A 20,083-nucleotide genomic window follows, 5' to 3' on the forward strand; every position below is an offset into this window, starting at 1 on the left:
ATTTAATTTAACTGTACTGTAGATTATGTTACTCATTTTTAATATGTGTATAAAGTCGTGATGTTTTTACCTAAGGTTTTTGCGCGCGTTGCACGCATTCACTAATTAACATAGGTTTGGATTGCCCGTCATACGAGCAGTTCAAGTTACGAGCGTAGCCGCTGAACGGATTAAGTTCGCAACACGGGGGCCCACTGTAATAGTATCCGTGTGCCATTGGAAATGATCCAATTCCCCTTTTTTTGAGATTTTCTGGAACCATAATGTGTTTTTGTCGGTTGCGTGTTGCAACGTAATCACAATAAATACTCTTAGCAGCATAGTACTTTGAGACACGACCTTAGAAGGTGTTAAACAGTGTTAACTTTATTCCTGTTAATAAAACTTTGATTGAATTACTTCATAATGTTATTATAGGCTAAAGTTTCAAATTCAAAGAAATAAAGTGCACCTTGAATGTTGAAAAACACTGTCCTGAACCATTCACTGCCACTGATGACTACTGTATAGTCGTAAAAACTTCATTTTAACAGAGTTGGTTGTCATTGAGTTAATAAAAGTGTTAGTTTGGTACCATCTTGATGGGAAGGAACAATCTTGGGTGAATTGAGGAGATATGTGTCAGCAAAAGTAGTACTTTGGGCACCATTCTGTTGCTTTGCAACTATGTTGAATTACCTTGTGGAGTTTCACTGAGACAAAACAATTGCTTAAAACTCACGTCTTGAGTGTGCCTGAAGTCATGAGCTCTGTGACCAGCACGATGCACTTCTTCCCCTTGCATGGCCCCTCCCACGAGTCGTAGAAGCGGACAATGTTGGGGTGCTGAAGGCCCTTCAGCATCCCGGCCTCCTCCTTGAAGCGCTGCCGCTCTGACTTGGATAGCTTCCGGTCCTGGAAAAACATCGAGAGAAGGGACAAACTGAGGACAAAGGGAAGCAGACGCTTTTGATAAGTGCATGCGATGTGAGAAGTGGTCATTGAAATCTGATGATGAGGGTGGTGTCATATCACACTCAAATGCAGCTGCTCACTCAGGAGGACTCCTTTCAAGTCTGGCATCTAAAGCCACACAGCACTCAATATATTTTGAGCTATTCCACTTTAATCAGAAATAGACTCCTACTGTCTATGTTTGTAGTTAAAAGTATATACGAAGTGGCTCATCTCCTGGATATGTCTTAAGTGAGTTATCTCCCGACACACACATTTTAACGGGCACAGCACCTCTACCTCTCATGTCCTCATAAAATGCAAAATACCAGACAGGCCTTGTAAATATACATGTGTGGCAGTTACTCACAAATGTGCGTCAAAGACTGTTTGCAAATTGATGAGCTGGACTGCTGAAGTCTCCCCTCATATATATATATATATATATATATATATATATATATATATATATATATATATATATATATATATATATATATATATATATATATATATATATATATATATATATATATATATATACAGAAATACAGCATTATTAATAACATTATATATGCATGAGTCATATTGTATGCCGATGATTCACAAAGATGAAGTGGTGCCATGTGCATTGGTTTAAAGTTGGACTATAAAACTGTTTTACATTCACACAGATATTCTTATTTTTAATATTCACTTCCAGCCCAATAAAAATGGCTCTTTGATGTCCAAAGTCATCAATGGCAGTGAACTTGAAAAATTATGTGCTGTCACTACCAAATATTCTTGGACTCGATTATTCTATGGAATATCCTATTGCTTAATCAAATAATGTAATAATGTTATTTTTCATAACTTTGTCTTCCAAAATAATTTTTTCTAATTAGTATTGTTACCAGTTGTTTTTGTTCATTTAGTATTATTCACAATACTAAAGAATTAAGGTTACAAGAGACAGAGAAATTACTGTGACACAACACTATTAATTCAATTTTTATAATTGTAACAAAATGTTAACCTTTAATGTAAATTAACATAAATTTAAATAAAAAAGTGTCACCATTTTTAATAATTTATGAACTTAAAATTGAATGTTACTTGAAGGGCTGTTTATATTGAATTGTTTTAGCAATTATTATCAAGTTCAATATCCCATCACTATTTGAATAAAAAGTCATGAAATTATATTACAAAACATGTTGTAGCCAAATACAGTTTATTTCCAAATTATTATTGTTTACTTGGTATTGTTAATTAATTACATTACAGGTTGGAACATCATTTTCCAAAACTTAAATCAAATCTCTGCATATTATTTCAATTACTTGTAACCTTGTTTTCTCTATATTCTTCTTATGCAATGTATGACATCTTTCACATCATCATCATCATAATTGTGTTAGTGTGAGTGTTGAAGTGGCCCATAATGGTTTCAACTTACATAGTGCACCATGTACTGACAAACAAACTTCCATCACCTGACCATGTGGTCACATGACAATAAGCTGCGAGGTCACCTGACTGAGTGGAAGTCAACAGTCCATTTTCCCGGCAGCACTTAAAAAAAAAAAGGGGGGGGGGGGCGGCGCCTGACAACCCATATTATGACGCCTCCCTCAGGATACTGAAGATTGATTCTCCCTCTCTCACATGTATGCGAGCATGTGCGGAAGAGTCTCTCAAATCGATTTATGAGCGGGGGCATTTTCAACACAAAGCGAGTAATGTTCAATAATCTCCTAGCGGTTCGAAAATGGGGAAATGTGAGAATTGAACAGGGTTTGTGTCGCTATAAGAAAATCAAATTTTTTAATGCTGTAATGGTGCAGCGCGAAGTGACGACGGAATAATGTATTCGTAACCATCAACCAAAATCTTTTTTTTAAAAAAAGGTTTGTTTTCAAATTAAGAGCAAATTATTTGAAACACGAAAACGTATTGTAAAATTGTGTGTTATGTTGTTTCAGATATTGGAATATACATGAAATAAAAATGTCGGTTAATATAGACATATCCTCACAGTGAGTTTTTTTTTCTTTGAGTTAAATTGAATTCCAAGAGTACCAGTACTGTTGTTGGAAAACCAGTTGTTTTCCGTCTCTTCTGCCCCAAGCTTCAAAACATCATGAGACTTGTGTTTGTCAGATACAAAAAAAAAAAAAAACTCTCGCTCTTTCTCTCTCCTTCTCGCAGACATGCCAACGTGCACCTCAATGTGGCGGGCCAGAACGTTCACATTTGTACTTTTCTTATCTGCCACTCACACAACACTCTACTAAGCGCTGTGTTGTCTGACGAAAAGGAGCTGCAGACACATCCCCGCACGGGAGTCACTTTTGAATTTGAAAGTCATAAAACGGCATCCATGCACCAGAATTTCCCCTCTAACCAGTGTGCTGCACACAAGCAAACAAAATGGTTAAAAATATAATCTTGAAAATTACAGACAACTGCACTTGAGTGCCAAAATAAAACGCTCTGTTATCTGATAGGGAACCCTTACAAGTGGGACATTACATTTGATGTTCCGTAGCCAAATAATTTACCTTTTCGCAGGTGTTCTGTTTTATGGGACTGCATATTCAGTTGCTTTTGGCAAGGAAATTTGAATTTCCAAGAATTCAGAAGGCCTTCAATCCCCCAGATCTGCTTAATTCATTTCAAAATGTATGTGGTGCAGTTTAAAGGGATAGAAGTAAGGGCTGTGTACAGTATCTCTCCACAAAAGACAATTCAATGTTTTTCGATGCGCGGGTTGTGAAACGATTCATAGACGGTTCAATTTGAAAGGTGAATGTTTCCATTTGGCTTACAACTACTTAAGATTTTTTTTCTCGAATACGAACCTTTCATTTTTTTGCTTCAAAGCAACAGAATTCTTATTCTGTTGCTTGGTGCCATGGACCAATGAGAAGTTTCATGAAGACCTAATTAGCACTTTGTCACTATATGGCTCCAAGATCCTAGTCCTCTCAAATACCAGGAGTTCACACACAATAAGTTATTCAGGTTCCAATCAATTTGCTCTTAATTTGAAAAAAAATAAGGGGGGTTGGACTGTTTAAGTCATTGCATTACATTAGATATGCTGTTAGGTACCGTCAGGGGTAATTGTACCCAGGCTTAAAACTGCTGGGCTAAATTATATAGAGACATAGAGATAGAAACTATAAAGACAGTTATAGCAGGTATTGCTTTTGAGTGCACTGAACTATTTTCAAGTGGTTTTCTCCAATTCCACACTAAGATGGTGGTTAACAGTTAATGTATATGCCAAGAGAGTGTTTTTCTGAAGCCAAACACAGGGTGAATATATACCGTATTTTTCGGACTATAAGCCGCAACTTTTTCCTCATGATTTGAGCCCTGCGGTTTATAGTCCAGTGCGGCTTATTTGTTGTTTTTTTTTATTATTTTTTGCTAGCCACCAGCAAGCAAATATGTGTATCTGTTTGAGGTTTCAATTTATGGAACAACTATGAAATAGAAATAGATGTTAGTCAATGGCTGTGCTCAAAGAGTTTTAAAAATGTATTATTAAAAAAATATTGTCTAAATTGATTAAAATTTTCATTAAATTTGTGGCATTCAAATTTTATATACAGTAAACAGTAAATATGATTTTATTTATGTATTTATGATTGTCTATATGACTTATGTGGAATGTGTTTTTATGTTCACTAAAATAACCTATCAAACAAAGGGAGATAAAAAAAGATGCTATTGAAGTATTGATTTTGATTTTGAAGTGCTATTTAACTAACAGTATTCTGTTAGTGTTGAAAGTATCCATCCATACATTTTCTAAAAATATGTTGGGACTGAACATGCAGGCATGTTCAGTCTGTTAAAGAGAGGATGTTGCTCTTAAACTTCCACGTACCATCTTTTTGCATAAATATCCCATTACCTGCGGCTTAGAGTCCAGTGCGGCTTATCCGTGACAAAAAATATTTTTTTGCATATATTTTACTGCTGCGGCTTATATACTGGTGTGGCTTATAGTCCTGAAAATACGGTACTTATAAAATCATTGCCAGGGTAATTGACTCACAGCAAAACAGCCTTTTTTGAGCAGTTATGATGCAACCCATCTATAACATCCAACTGCTCAAATAGGTTACTGCTGAAATGCTTAGCCGACCCAATTTGATTTCGCTCCATGCATTCTGACCAAAATTTCAAAGAATGTGGGGTTGTATACACTCAATGTTATTGCATCAAGCTGGGCAGGAGAACTTAAGACCCGAGGGGATTTTTGCACTTCATTAGTATGGACCCAGAGTGTTCAAACTCCACACACACATGCTTGGGAGATGATCTCCAGCACAGCAAAACCTCAGCGAGACCTTTTGCGTAGCTTCTTATGGTTTTATCCCCAACAGTGTGTCAAAGAGGGAGGGCATCTGTTGTGAATGAGTGTGATGGAAAGGGGGATGAATGACTTCCAGTAAATGCGCAGGGGGGGCACAAAGTGAGCCCTCGAATAAGCACACTGAATACTTTCAGGCCATTTCAGGTGCGATTGCTAAAGCAGCGACAGCAAACATGGAGATTTGAGTTGACTTGTCGGCAGCCTGCTGCTATATTCCGAATAGCTTTGCTCTATCTTTTTGTTCACTCTCCCTTCCCTCTTTGTGTTTCTCTTTCCACTCTCTCCTGCATTGCTGACTGACCCCCCTCCTCTCCCTCCTCCATCATTCCTTCCTCTGACTTAGGTGGTTTTTGGTTTCTCATCAGTCACCACACTACATATTGCAGTAACCAGGGCCATGTGTACGACTTGCAGAAGTGAAATCTGACCTAGTTGTGGCTGGAAAAGGAGTCTTGCCTGTTGAAAATGTGGCCAGGATAAAGCATTACGGGCTTACTTGTGTTTATGGGCAGCACTCCTCTTTTTAACTCATTCACTGCCCTTGATGACTAAATACGTCAAAAATCCAGTTTTACTAGGTAGGCAGTGAATGAGTTAAGAGGTGACATATAAATCAAAGAAGAGATACATTTTTATTTTAATGGTTTAAAATAAGCATAAATTTCAAATGATGGTTTCAATTTTAATAGCAATGCTGGTGTCTACTTATGTGCTTGACAATTGGTGCCATCGCAGCCTGGCACTCATTGTTTCGTTGGCTAATACTCGGCTCTACAATGCACAAAAAAAGCAGCGGCAACCCCAAAGTTCATCATAATCCTGACCTGTGACGACACACACAAAGGCTTCCGCACATTATACCTGCAGTAATCCACAAAATGAGGCTAATGAATAAAATGGCCAAATGCCAGGATCGGGGCATGTGATTGATTTGATATTAAGGTAAAGAATTATCATAATCCAAGGAGCAATAATCCTCAAACTGGCAATAAAAATAATGATAATAGTGATAATGTGAGTTATTTTATTTTCCTTTTTTTTAATTTGAACTCAACAATAGCTCTTTTGTTCTGCATGCAGGAATGAACCATCGATTAAATCATTTGAAGGAAACAGGCATTTCTGTTACTGCATCGAGTAAAAGAACTTAATTTACATAGATATTTAAAATCTCTCATTAAATATAATTAAAATACGTTTTAATATATCTAACTAACACATGGGACTGTAAAACTGAACCTATTATCTCAACTGGATTCCGAAAAAGGGTGATGCTAAAATTTTGCTGCCAAATCTATAATTTCTTTTAATAAAACCCATGTCACTCTGTGCGAAGAGACAAACAAGGTGAGGGCTCCCATTAGTTTGGCCTTAATAGTGAGCTCATATTTTACATGCACTTCATATTCATTTACTTCCCACCATCGACTATCAAATTGCGCCCCCCCCCCCCCCCCCCGGTGTTTATCGGCCTGTGGTGATGATAAGGTCTATAAGGCATTTAACAATAGTTTATGTCTGCAGTACTTTATTGTGACATTAAAGCAGTGTTCTCAAATAGTGAGGCAGCGATGTGATGCCAGGGGGGGCTCAGATGACCCCAGCGAAAAGGATTTGTTTTTGCCAGGTGAAGCGCAAAATGTTTTCTCTTTCCTGGGGGGGTTTAAAACATCATTGAGAAGCACTGCATTAAAGGACGTTAAGCACACGCTACAAATGTTTAGGTTAAAACTCACCTTTAAAAACAGGATACACTATTTTTGTCGAAACATTTTGCAGAGGAGATTTTTGGAATAAATCATCCATCCATTTTCTATAGCCGCTCATCCCCACAGGGGTCGCAGGCTTGCTGGCGTCCATCTCAGTTGGCTCCGGGCAGTAGGCGGGGGAAAACCTGAACTGGTTGCCAGCCAATCGCAGGGCACACAGAGACGAACGACCAATCACTTGCGCAATCACGCCTAAGGACAATTTAGTATGTACAATTCACCTGCCGTGCATGTTTTTGGGGAGTGGGAAGAAGCTGGAGTGCCCGGAGAGAACCCACGCCGGCTTGAGGAGAACATGCAAACTCCACACAGGAAGGCCGGAGCCAGGTGGATTTGAACCGGGACCTTTGAACTGTAAGGTGGACATGCTATTCACTGCGCCACCAAGCCGGGTTATTATTATTGGTTTTATTACTTTGATTAAAATCCATTAAAATCGTAATCGTCCAGAATGGCTGGGGGGGGTTTGTTATTTTTCCACCCAAACTCCTCCAAATCAGCCTTGATGGACCTTAGTAGCCCGCAGGGTGGAAAAAGGTTGCCATCTAAGTATAGCGCAAGATGGCTTGGCTGCCGTGTTCACACGTCATAAACACGCAGGCCGCGCGGCTGCACATGATCCATTCAGGGTCCGTTTCCCTTTGGCGTTTCCAAAAACGGCGTGGGCCAAATACGCCAGGACACGTTAAGTGGATCCAATGACTAGTCCTTCATAAACAAGTAACGTTTTACATTGTGTGAGTATGTGTGACCTTGAATCTTTCAGCATGTAACTTAAATCTCTCAGCCATTACGGACCTCGTTACACTGATGATCTAATGCAGGGTCAGGAGAGTAAGAGTGCGGACGGCGGGCCGTTCCAGATAAAATGATTACATAACCTGGCCGGAGGGTACTTTTGCACGGCATTAAACGTGTGGGCCCTCTGCTTTTGACGCCCAAGATGAACTTTAGCGCGTCTTGAGTTTCGCTTTCATCAGCTCTTCGTGTACAAGTATCAAGAAAAAGGATAATAATAGCAACTCACCTTTTATTCACGTTGAATTTTACTGAGAAGGCAGAAGACGGCCATGTTTATGTGGTAAACCTCAGTCAGAGTCAAAACAAACCACGTCATTAACCCAAAATCCAGGTTTCAATTTAGCCTAGTGAGAAATTTGTAGAAAAAGGGAAAAAAAAATACATCAATCTACTTACTACACCGTTTATTTTGCATGAGGATTCCAGGTGAGCTTGAGTGGACGCAATGATACATGGGTTTGATGCTTTATGAACATTCTGATTCAAGCAGATGCCCTCTAATTTTACTTGCTGTGAAAGCGTGGCAGATGTATGTAAATGAAATGTTGAACCAGTAAAATTTTGGAAACATCTTAAATTCAAATGTTCACAAACACTTTAATGCACAGGTGTCAAACTCAAGGCCCGGGGGCCAGATCCGGCCCGCCACATCATTTTATGTGACCCGAGAAATGATGATTTGACTTCAAGTTTCTCGCAAAAATACAAACTTGCAAATATCTTATAAAGTTTGTGTGTGTGTGTGTGTGTTTTTTTTTGGGGGGGGGGACGACAACAACTATTTTTCCTTCCCAATCTTTTTTTTTTTTTTTTTACCAGCCTCTGATTTCAAAACTAGCTTAGTGTATGGCTGCACAATTAATCGAGTTTAAAGCGTGATCACGATATTGGCTGCCACGATTAATTAAGCTGATCCTCGGCGATATTAACTTTTAAAAAGCCTGATTTAACCCTAATCCTGCATGTCAAATGACGCATTTTGTCATCCTACCACATGGGAGCAATGTTTCCCACATGTTTGCATGACAAAAGCCTTTGCTGTTTTCACCTTAATATATTCTTTACCAGTGTTAAATGACGTTGAGTTTCTCACCTGATTCCTAATATATACCATGCTGTCATTTGATACCCATGTTGAAAAATCTGATAAGCAAAAAATTGTAAAAAATTCGGTTTCAAATGACAGAAAATGACATTTTGACTGCAAATTGATTCAAATTTGCTTGAAAGTAAACAATGTGCTTGGTCCTAAGCAGGCTTTATTTTTTTTTTTATTGGTTTGCACTCTGCAACTAAGTTAGCTGTGTTGTCCTGTGTGCCATTTGGTTTCATTATTTTTTTTAGTTTATCATTATTATTTGTAAGTACCACGTCTTGAAGTCTTTTTTTATAAATAAATTCAGTTTGAAATGACAGAAAATTACATTTTTACTGCTAATCAATAAAAATTTGCTTGAAGGTAAATAAAGTGCTTGGGAGGCTTTATTTTTTTTTATTGGTTTGCACTCTGCAAGTAAGTTTGCTGTGTTGCTCCGTGTGCCATTTTAATTATTTATTTTAGTTTATCCTTATTATTTGTAAGTATAAAGTCTTGAAGCCTTTCTTATCAACTGCTTGTTGAAAAAGGGCAATAAATAGACATGTTTGACCAAACATGATGAATAATCGTGAGTAATGATAGTGTTTTTAATACTGACCAAAATAATCGTGATTATTATTTTGGCCATAATCGTGCAGCCCTAGCTAAGTGTGTGATGAACACCCTTAAAATGTATTTGATTCGCAGTCAGTCCGGCGCTCTGACAGAAACTATAACTACAATGTGGCTCACGATAAAAATGAGTTTGACACCCCTGCTTTGATAGGTTATTAAATTCAAGCTATTAACTCTTGATTCATGGTCATAAAGCATTATCCACATCGTTAAGCTGAACGGAAAAAAATACTAAGATGTCCAAAATTCAGGACATTTTTAAAAAATGAAAAAACCCTTTTAGAGAGTATACCAAAACTTTTGAGTTGTACTGTATATCCAACTCAGTTGTTTACCAAATAGTTCTATCAAGTATTGTAAAACTCAGAAAACATTTAATTACAAATTTAGTTTTTAAAAAAGTGAAAAAAAAAATGCAGGTTATTTCAAAACGTTTGACTTGTGTTGTAATTATAACATGCCACACTCATACACGTGTTCTATGCTAAGTACACAAGTACAGTGGACAGCCGTGTTACAGCATCCCTGGTTTATGTTTTTTTCATGTTACGATGTGGAATACAGAGTTTTTTCGTCCCCTCTTCACGGTATTTTCCCGGCTTTGCGACAAAAGCAACTGTCATGACCCTAGGGGCTTGGCTGTATTTGTGTTGTGTTGTCTCCATCTGCAGGCGTTTTTAGGTAATTGCACTTATTTTCTGTTGCGGTCCAACTGCCTCCGTGCAACGCGTCACTACAACGCTGGTCTGCTATTGGTCGGCGTCTCCTCACGAAGATGCTGGTCTGCTATTGGTTGGCCTCACTCATTTCAAAATGGCAGAATGGTAAAACTTTGTTCTATCGAGAGTGGTTACATAACCGTATTTATAGTGCATTTCACAGCTTCATTCAAACTTGAATGGGTTAGCCATGGATCCCAAGATTGCTAGTGATGTTAAAGAGAGAAGTAAGAAGATGATTTATATGGAAACGAAGCTGAAGATATTCAAGAAATACGAAGCAAGCCTAGCCTAGGCTAGGCCTACTAGGGAATATGGGCATAACACGCGCCACTCAAAGGTAAACAAATCCAGTCACCTCATTCTCTACCTCGCCACACCTGCTCTAATTTACTGTCCATCAGCACCAAACATCAACAGCTGCTGCTAATCACCTGCTCAGTATATAACCTTCCTTCCTGAACTTGCCAGATTGTCACATTCGCTACGCCGAGCTTTCCAGCACTACACTCTGTCCGCCCGTGTCTTTATCCTGCCCGTCCACGAATATCCGCAACTGCTCTTGATCACCTGTGCTCAGACCCTGCCAGTTCCTGACTATCCGCTTGCCCGTCAACTACTCGGGATCACCTGTGCTCCGACCCTACCTTTTGCCGACTATCCGCTAGCCCAATGACTCCTCTGAATCACCTGTGCTCTGAACCTGCCTGTGCCCAACTAGTCCACAGACTTCATCAGGCCGCCCGGGTTCTGATCCTATCTGCCCACGACCACCTGACTGCCATCCACGCTTTGGCTTCGCAGGGCCCTGACGCCCCTCTACGGTGATTCACTCCCGTCAACTCTCAAGCCAGCAAGTATCCGCTAGTAAATAAATATTCTGTCACTGAACTTACCTGTCTATGCATGCTGTTGGGGCCTCCATCTTGCAGCCATGACAGATGGCGAAAAGGAAGTGCAATAAATTCAAATAAGTAGTATAAGTAGATTGCTAACACCCTCCAAGGCCTAGATTGGATCAGCACCAAAAGCAGTTTTTGTGCAACATTCCCTCGAAATTATTATTATACAAGACCGTTTCCACAACGATACGATATCACCTTGACATTGTCCCTCACTAGATAGCTGTGCACCCGTTTCCTCCCTTGCAGGGGCCCCGTTCGACTGATTAGCGGAGACAACAGCAGGAGAGGAACAGATTCAGGCGAAAGCCGAGACATTTAACAGATACACACTACTGATACAGCCGAGCACTGCAAAGTGAAGTCATTGGTGACAATGCGGCCTCCCCAGACACTTATGCGCGACTCAGTGCTGTTGCCATGCACCAGAGCTCTTTTTGATAGCTCTATGGGTTTTGATTACATGCAGTTCTTCATAATTTAACGTGAACCAGATGAGATTGAAGACCTCTTTTTGTGGAGATTTGTCTTATTCCAAGATAGTAAATTGGACACAAGCTGCGATGTTACGGTGGCTGCAGCAAATGGTGTTGAAAATCAGACAAGGACGGATGATAGATCGCGCGATGAGGAAATAGGCAAACTTGACCTAGGTCGGATTTCCTGCTTGGATGACACACGGGGCAAACATGTTCCACACAATCCTCTGAGGTAACAGCTTACTGCATTAAGAGTGGGAAAACACAAACTACACAATATCAACTGGACATTTTCCAGATGAATGTATGAATCGACATTTTTATGGAGAATAAGGTGATGAAAAGGTGACGAGGAGGCAGGTGTGATGCAATAACCTACAGAGACACACACACAGATTGGGTTGGGTTACTGCAAAGGAGCCCCTGTGTCTCAGCAAAATAGGAGACAAAGATGTCAGTCACAATGAGTCAGTGTCAAACTTACGTCACCTGAGGAAAAAAAAAACAGCTTTTGTTGAAAGAAATGGTTGTTTTTCAAGCAAAGTGAAGGCGACAAAATGTTGTTTTTTCTATCTATTACGAAAGCCAACCAAGTAAAACTTGTTAAAACGTTTTAAGTACAGTGGGCCCCCGGTTTACGAATTCCCTCTTTTAGGAACTTTTCGACTTACAAGCTTAGTGAACTGTACACTCAGTTTTTGCAACAGGGTTCGCCCGGTGATTCAGTCCTGAAACCTCTGCTGTTTCAGCTGCCTGGATGTGATTTAATGGTTGGCAGACTTTCAGTGGATAATTGCAATAATGTACAGCTCTATCGTCTCAGAAGGGACAACCTGTAATTAATCACAAAGTACATCTGGCTACGATTAACTTTACAAAGACAGGCACAATAGGCCAGCTCATGGTGCGCCATCGCTGCACAAGAGCGGCCATAAGTTTCCTTTTGGCATGGGACAGATAGAGAAGACGCGAACAATAGTTTCATATTAATAGCTGCTTAAAATATCTTTACAATAAAGAATGGAATTATGTCAGGGAAGGAAGACTGGAGCAACTTTATTATTTTCTTTTCATGGAGTTAAAATGCAGCTTGGCAGTAAAAGAAGCTTTAGAATGACTTGAATTCATGTTCATGTGTCACATGGACTTCATTTCCCACAATTCCAAAGCTCTGCATAGTTCTTGTTTGGGCTCAAACTGTCAATTTGTCACATTCTAGTTTGATAATGACAGGAATGTGTTTACAGTAGATTTTCATCTTGTACCTATTTGGCATTTGCACTACTTTAATTTCTATTTCATAAAATGTATTGTTGCTTTTGCTGCACAGAATTGCAAATATAATAAACACAACTTAATCATTTTCATTGTCATCTAATCAAAACAGCCGTGTAGTACAAACATGTAAATTGCCCATCAGTTTTAGAAAAATACAAAATAATGATGATGTCTATGTATACTCGTTGCTAGTGTGGATGGACTATTGACAGCTAGTTGGATTTATTCAGGTGCAAAGTGCCTGTGAGGGAAGAAAATAAGGATCACATGCGCACCTGTCTACACGCGGGAGCTTGCCAACACACACAGCAGCATCAGTGAGCATAAACACTTATGTTTGGAATTCCACTGTGAACCCTTTGTTTGAGCAAATATCTCACACAATTGGTCATGCTTCCTGATGGATTTATTACGTGATATCAAACACAAAAATGACATTGTGGCACGGCACATTTTTCCACTAAACAATAGATTTGTGTTGAGACCTTTCCAGATCGAATCATGTTAACAGAAATCTGGGCTGATCATATAATTAAAAATATCCCTGAAATGGAGATATCAACTTCTGCCGATTAAGTAGACACAAGCTATTGCGATCATTCATTTTTAGTCAGGGGTGAGGATCTCTCTAACGAATGACGATTACATATGGCGATAGCTTTGGTGACCATTCAATTCGATTCAGGTGGATTGCAATTTGCTTCAAAGAGGACGCTTGACTGTATGTTTAATATTTTTCTGTGGACAAATATTTATTTATTAGGGGTGTAAATCTTTTACCAAGAAAACGATCCAATTCAAATTTGGATTCACAGGCTACTATTCAATTCAGGGACGATTCATTATGACAAGTTAACGATTCGGTATGATATGATTCAATACAAATTAATGATATTGTCAATGGGACCCGTACAAGTGTAATTTCACCTTTTGTTTATTTGGTGTCCAAGAAATAATACACCAGACCTATTCAACATGAATGTAACCCTTATAATGTACTGAAATGCAAAACTGGCAGTTTTGCAAAACTTCCTGCGAATACACTGAGCTGAGGTTTGATATAAAAAAAAATGTTATTTAACAAAACAGTTGCCAATTAAAGGCAAAAAATAACTTCAAACTTCAGGTTTGACTGTCATTGAAGATTCTGGTTTGTAAGACGTGATTCCTCAATTCCCAGTCTAGGGAAATATGGTGCGCCGTAATCGTCACATACGAGTTGGCTGCACACGAAGTCCACGCATCCGTGGTGATTCCCCCCTTTCTCTGCTTGGTAAAGTTCTTGTTTAACTTCCCCCTTTAACTTCTCGTACGTTTCAGGGACACACTTCTCAGAAAAATGCTGTCGGGACGGTATCTTGTACTGTGGCTCGAGTGTTAATCATCTCCCGAAAGCCGTCACTTTCAACAACAGTATATGGCCGTAAATCTTTGGCAATGAATCGAGCGATAAAAGCCGTTATTGCCTTGGATCTTGTTGAGTTGTGACATAATTGCGGCTGGAAAAATTCTTGGATTTTTTTTGTGTTTGTCCGTTGTGCTGTTGTTTGTGCTGTTTGGGTTGGCTGTGCTAGCCGCGCTAGCACCCTGCTCACCAGCGTCTGCCCCTCCGTGTCGTCTCACCAGATGTGTGCTCAGATTTGTTGTGCTCCCTGTGTATTTGATGGTGGCTCTGCAGAGTTTGTAAATTGCCTGGCTTTTGTCGAGCTTTCCATTTTCTTTTAAAAATCCAAACGATATCAATACTTTTGATTTCAGATGAGAGCGCTGAATATTCGGTCCGCATCCTCCGCCATATTACTGCACGCTCTACGCAGCCGACGTCGCGGGTTAAACGTCAACACTGAAATCTCGTAAGAGTTTATACTAAACTTAGCCAACGAGCAGAGTATAACAACGGCAGTCAGGAAACCGATTTGCGGCCATAAATCGGATCGCCCTTAGTGTATTTTAACCGATTTAAGGCTCCACTCGGATCTCATATGTTACAGATCGATAACCGATTCGAATCGGTTTATCTTTACACCACTGTTATCTATAATGATTAATTTTGAAGAAGAGGTCTGACATTTATAGTGATTATTTTTTTGAGGACCAATATCATAGAAGTTTTATTAATTTATTTATTTTTACCAAAAAATTCTTTGCGCTGGTTAAGAGGTACTTGGCGGGAAAAGGTTGAGAACCACTGCACTGATCTATTAGGAAAAAAAAAAACAATCACTGTCAAATCTTTTTTCTTACACTCCTCATATCCAGTATGTGTATTTTGGAGTATATTAAACATCCTTTTTAATGCATTGTGTCATGTCAAATATAAATGTGTACATTGAACATGAGAAGATAGCCCTTATTTCAATTTTTCGGCCATCTTACAGTACTGTAAAATATGTGTCCTCAGACATATAGCATAAAGGTTCAGGAACACCAGTCCATACACAGACAGATAACTGCAGCAAGGAAGATCTTCAATGACCATTCTTATTAACCCCCCCAGTGACCCAGACATTGACCCAGCAAGTGACTTCTACTGAATGAGACCCTCAATGTCTTGTCTTTCCGAGAATGTCAATGTGTGTCTGGACATGCGTGGCAGTGTGCTCCATGTTTTCCACATGATTATGATGTATTTCAACTTGAATGCTGGGTTTAATGGTGTGTTTTCGCACGTTTGCCTTTTTGCAGTCGATTTGCCGTATACCATATTCTCAGAGTAAAAGTCGACCTTCCCTTTTTTACTTTGATTTGGGCAAATTTGCCAAAAAAAGTGATTTTAGGTCCACACCTGACTTCATGGCTGTCCATTTATAACACATTTATTAAAACGGAAACAGACACAGCTGAATATTAATTTCCCTAACAGCCCTAAAAATCATCATCACTGTCTGACACACCAAGTGGCTCCTCCTAGTTAACATCTGGATGTCCCCTCCTAGGCAATTGTTCAAACATCTTTTTTACTCTAACACGGGTAGTCATCTTCAGACCTATTTAATATGTTTGAAACGGAGGTCTTCCGAGATGATCATCTTACTTGGGATGGTCTTTACCCAAGTGACGACTGTTGTGAGATAAGAGCGTGGAAGGTTGTCCTTCGCTGTTTCTCCCCACACCTGCCGACATCCATGCCGGCTTGACAAATCTATGGGCTGAAGGAGACAAGTTGAGCCGTCTTTTCCTTTTCATATAGTAGTTTCCTGTTGAAATGGTAGTTTATGTTTGCATGAGACCGAACAGGCCATGAGAATTTCAGGAATCACATGTCTAAATCTGAACCAAAAGCTGAAAAATATGAATCATGTGACTGTTGCTGCCACTGAAACCTTAACCCACGAGATGGCTATTTTTAGATACACAAAGAAAAGACGGAACCAGAGATGAGCTTAGAGCTGCAAGCAGACTAACCACATTACAATGGAGGAGAGAGACAAAGCATTTCCCTTCAAGTGTGCTAAACACATAGCTAAGATCAATTAACAAAATGACTTTAACTAAATGTGCCATGTTGTATTGTCCAAAATGCTGTTAGGTTAAACTTTTAAAGCAAAATAATTTTGTTTTGACAACTTATTTTTGTTGCTGAAATTAGCTCTTCTTCTTACCTAACGCATAACTTAGGCTATGCTAGCAACCAAGAATCTATGCATCTCTCTTGTATGGCCCCCATTTTGAAATGCAACACTTTTGGCTATTGTTCAATAATCACATTCATGGCGATTTATGGTCGTGCTCAAGCACGGACAACTTTTTTTTTTTTTTTTAATCATCCCTCTTATCCGATTCAGGCTGGTGAGCTAAAACCCAGCTGATGTTTGGGCTAATTAAGGACAATGCCCTCCTTCCACAGCAGAGCACTGGAAGCAGATTTCGAGAAATAGAAAAACTTTCACGCTTTTAAGCTTTAATCCTGTAAAGAAATGTCAGCACTTCTGCGACACTTTGTTTGGGACATGCTACCTGAATAATACCAGTCACTTTTGCCAGCTATTTCCAAGAAAAATTACAAAAAATTACACAGGCAAGCTGTTAAAAGTCAGAACGGTAAATACATCGCATAAGCGCTCAACTCAAGTTTGTACAGTTCGTTCCAAGCACCCGTTGTGACTGACGATGTTTATTAAATTATCTTGTGCATTTTTACAATGTGCTGACAGGTTAATAGCCGGGGCGTGCTTACAAAGTGGCAGTGTTGCGTGACACAAATTGCGTGGGTTTAAGTTTGAATGACATGATATCTGCTTTGTTAAATTTACATGTGCTTACATGTCACGAATTAGCATCTTAGGTGCTCTGCAAACACTTTTTTCGATGAATTCTTCCAGATTCCCGTGTGCAACAGGTGCGTTTCTACTTCCTGTAGAGACGACGTCCCAGCAGTTTTGCCCACGATGAGCAAATCGTAGCTCTGTGCAGCATACAATGCAGTACCCACAAAGTGCAGATGTGCTATAGACAACAGCATTTTGACCACAATACTGACATTCTAAAAAAAATAGCTGTCACAACAAAACATGAACTTACATAAACAAATATTGTATTGTATTGTTTTGAGTTATGATTAAAGATGTCAAGCAAATTAGGCCCATTTTTGGCCAATCAGAAACAGGTGAAAAAGATTGGGGTTTTAAGATTTGTTTTTTATTTATTTGTATTTTTTTTATTTTATTATGTACAAAATATTGATATTACCATTATTTTTTTGTTATTGTTAAGGGCTGCAAGAGAAACAGAAAAACGTGCAAATGATTTAGGCCACCTGGTTTTAAACATTGCTTCACTGGGCATATAAAATGTGTCATGTTGGCATAGTTTTGTAAAAAAACAAAAACAAAAAAAAGGACAGGGTTTGGATGCACTTTTTTTCTGTCCAGAATAAATTGCCAAGGATAAATATAATTAAAATTATGATTAATATTCAGCTGTGTCTTTTTCTGTTTTAATAAATGTGTTATAATAGGACAGCCATGATATATGAAATCACTAAATAAATAAATACATTGCCAAATTGCCAATAAATCGACATTTGGTATCGTCAAAAATGTGATTTGTACAGCCCTGGTTATGATACCGTAATTTTCAGACTATAAGCAGCTACTTTTTTCTCACGCTTTGAACCCTGCAGCTTACAGTCCAGAGTGGCTAATCTTTATTTGTTTTTTTTTTTTACTAGCTACCAGGTGGCAATCTCTCAGTAAACAAAGGGCGTCAGAAGAAGACACTATGGAATTATAGATTTCTAGTTTGTACTGATATTTACTCGCCATCAGTCATTATAAACACAGACAGACATGTTACTGTTGTGTTGGTGCACAATTCTCACAGTCCAAACGTGTCTCTATGTTGAAAATGTGTTAGTGCTGCTCTTATTTCTAAACATGCAGGTATGTTCAGTCTGTGTTTGAAAGCATGACGTTGCTGTACCAGGCCGTATGAAAAAAAAAGTTTTAAAAAAAGAAAAAAAAAACATCTGCCATCTTTCTATGTAATAAAAAAAAATTAATCTGACAATAACCTGCGGCTTATAGTCAAGTGAGGCCTTCACATGATAAAAAAGATTGTTACATTTTTATTCTTGCAGTTCATAATTCGATGCAGCTTATAGCCCAAAAAATATGGTGATCATATAAAATAATTTCTTGATGTACAAGTAGCAGTGAATTCACTTCAGCTTACTTCACAACAGTTTTGCAAAAGAGGCTTCAAGCTACTTCATGCCACATCAAGTTAATCATTCTAGGGCTGAAACTAACCATTAATTTACTCATCGATTAATCTGACAAATTTGTTGTTGATTAATCAACAACTCTAATAATATACTGTATGTATTAAATAATAGAAATTGAAAAATAATTTGCACATACATAAATTATGATTCTGTCACTGATTAAGTCCAACAAACTACAAGATTTTTGGGGCTGTTTTTTATGGAAAGGTTAAAACATCACATCTAGAATGAAATAAGTATCAATTGCTGTGCATTTACAGAACTAAATGAAAGAATATACATGCAGTCATGTGCAAATTTTTCCCCAAGGGCATCTGGAAGAGCATCTGGAAATGAAGGTTCCTAAAGTGTGCAGGTTATTGAATGGGCCAATCATCAGACCACAGGGGATCTCCAGTCCATTAGTTCCTCAAGCAGCAATTAAGCATGCGCCTCCTCGTCTGCACCGTGACAGCGCCTTACCTCAATTGCACCTCTTCTATGTCACATTTTATATGTGAATAGAAGCAAATTGTAATCTAATTTCAAAATAGGTTAAATGTCTGCTACTGCGCATGTCATTTATTTATGGTCCAGACTTAAGCAATAAGCTTGTACTTACTGTGTAATTCTATTATCTAGAATTTGCACATGCAAACTCAGCACAGAACGTATTCCCGATCAAATATTCATGCAGTGAGAATGGAAGGAGGCTTTCAAACGAGCACACAAACATCCATAAAACGCTAAGCCTCCTGCCCGATTTATGTCTGACTTTAATGTCTGATTTTATTTCCCCACTACCCCCTCCTGTTTTATCATTTTTTTTGTCCCTGCACATTTGCCCTCCACCCCCCTCAGAGCAGGTCAACAACAGGGCGAAGGGGTAGAGCCATTCATCAGCCAATGACACAATGAACAGACGTGGCGATGCTTACCGCGTGCCGACACACACAGAAAGGACTACGAGTGGTAAACAAACGAGCGACCCTTCCGTCAACCCTGCATTGTTATAATTTATGTGAGTTGCACGGCGACTTGTACTAAAGGACCACAAATGACGAAATTACAGCAGGATAATTTTGCATGGACATTTTAGCCCAGAATTTAGAAACACATTTAAGACAGATATGACAATACTTACTCTTAAACGGTTTATTGAGCAATTCTGACCATCTCTGTAATGCATATTCATATTTCTGTATTATACTGCATGCAAGTGGCCAGGGTGCATACACCAGAGGGAGCAGCACAGTGTGCATTGAAGATATATACAGTGGACCCCCGCCATATAAAATGAATTTGTTCCAGAGTTGGGATGGTGAATGTAGCACCTCCTGCTGTCCGAAATGAAAAACTGTCAAATCTTACACAGTGTCACTTTAAATTAAAGGGAAAAAAAAAAATCC

The 20,083-nt window shown here is 38.8% G+C and overlaps 1 protein-coding gene across 12 annotated transcripts in view; it reads right to left on the reverse strand.

Moving 5' to 3' along the window:
* The window catches only part of wnk1b (WNK lysine deficient protein kinase 1b), a 98,930-nt gene that overhangs the window by 56,553 nt on the left and 22,294 nt on the right, over positions 1-20,083 (reverse strand). For all 12 annotated transcript variants that reach the window (XM_088405832.1, XM_088405830.1, XM_088405829.1 and 9 more), the window contains exon 3: positions 722-894. In XM_088405832.1, coding sequence (XP_088261958.1) covers positions 722-894 — 173 coding nt within the window. The remainder of the gene's footprint in view (positions 1-721; positions 895-20,083) is intronic.

Source organism: Hippichthys cyanospilos, chromosome 22 (assembly GCF_059441005.1).
Source record: "Hippichthys cyanospilos isolate Australia breed blue-spotted pipefish chromosome 22, RoL_Hcya_1.0, whole genome shotgun sequence".
Classification (NCBI taxonomy): domain Eukaryota; kingdom Metazoa; phylum Chordata; class Actinopteri; order Syngnathiformes; family Syngnathidae; genus Hippichthys; species Hippichthys cyanospilos.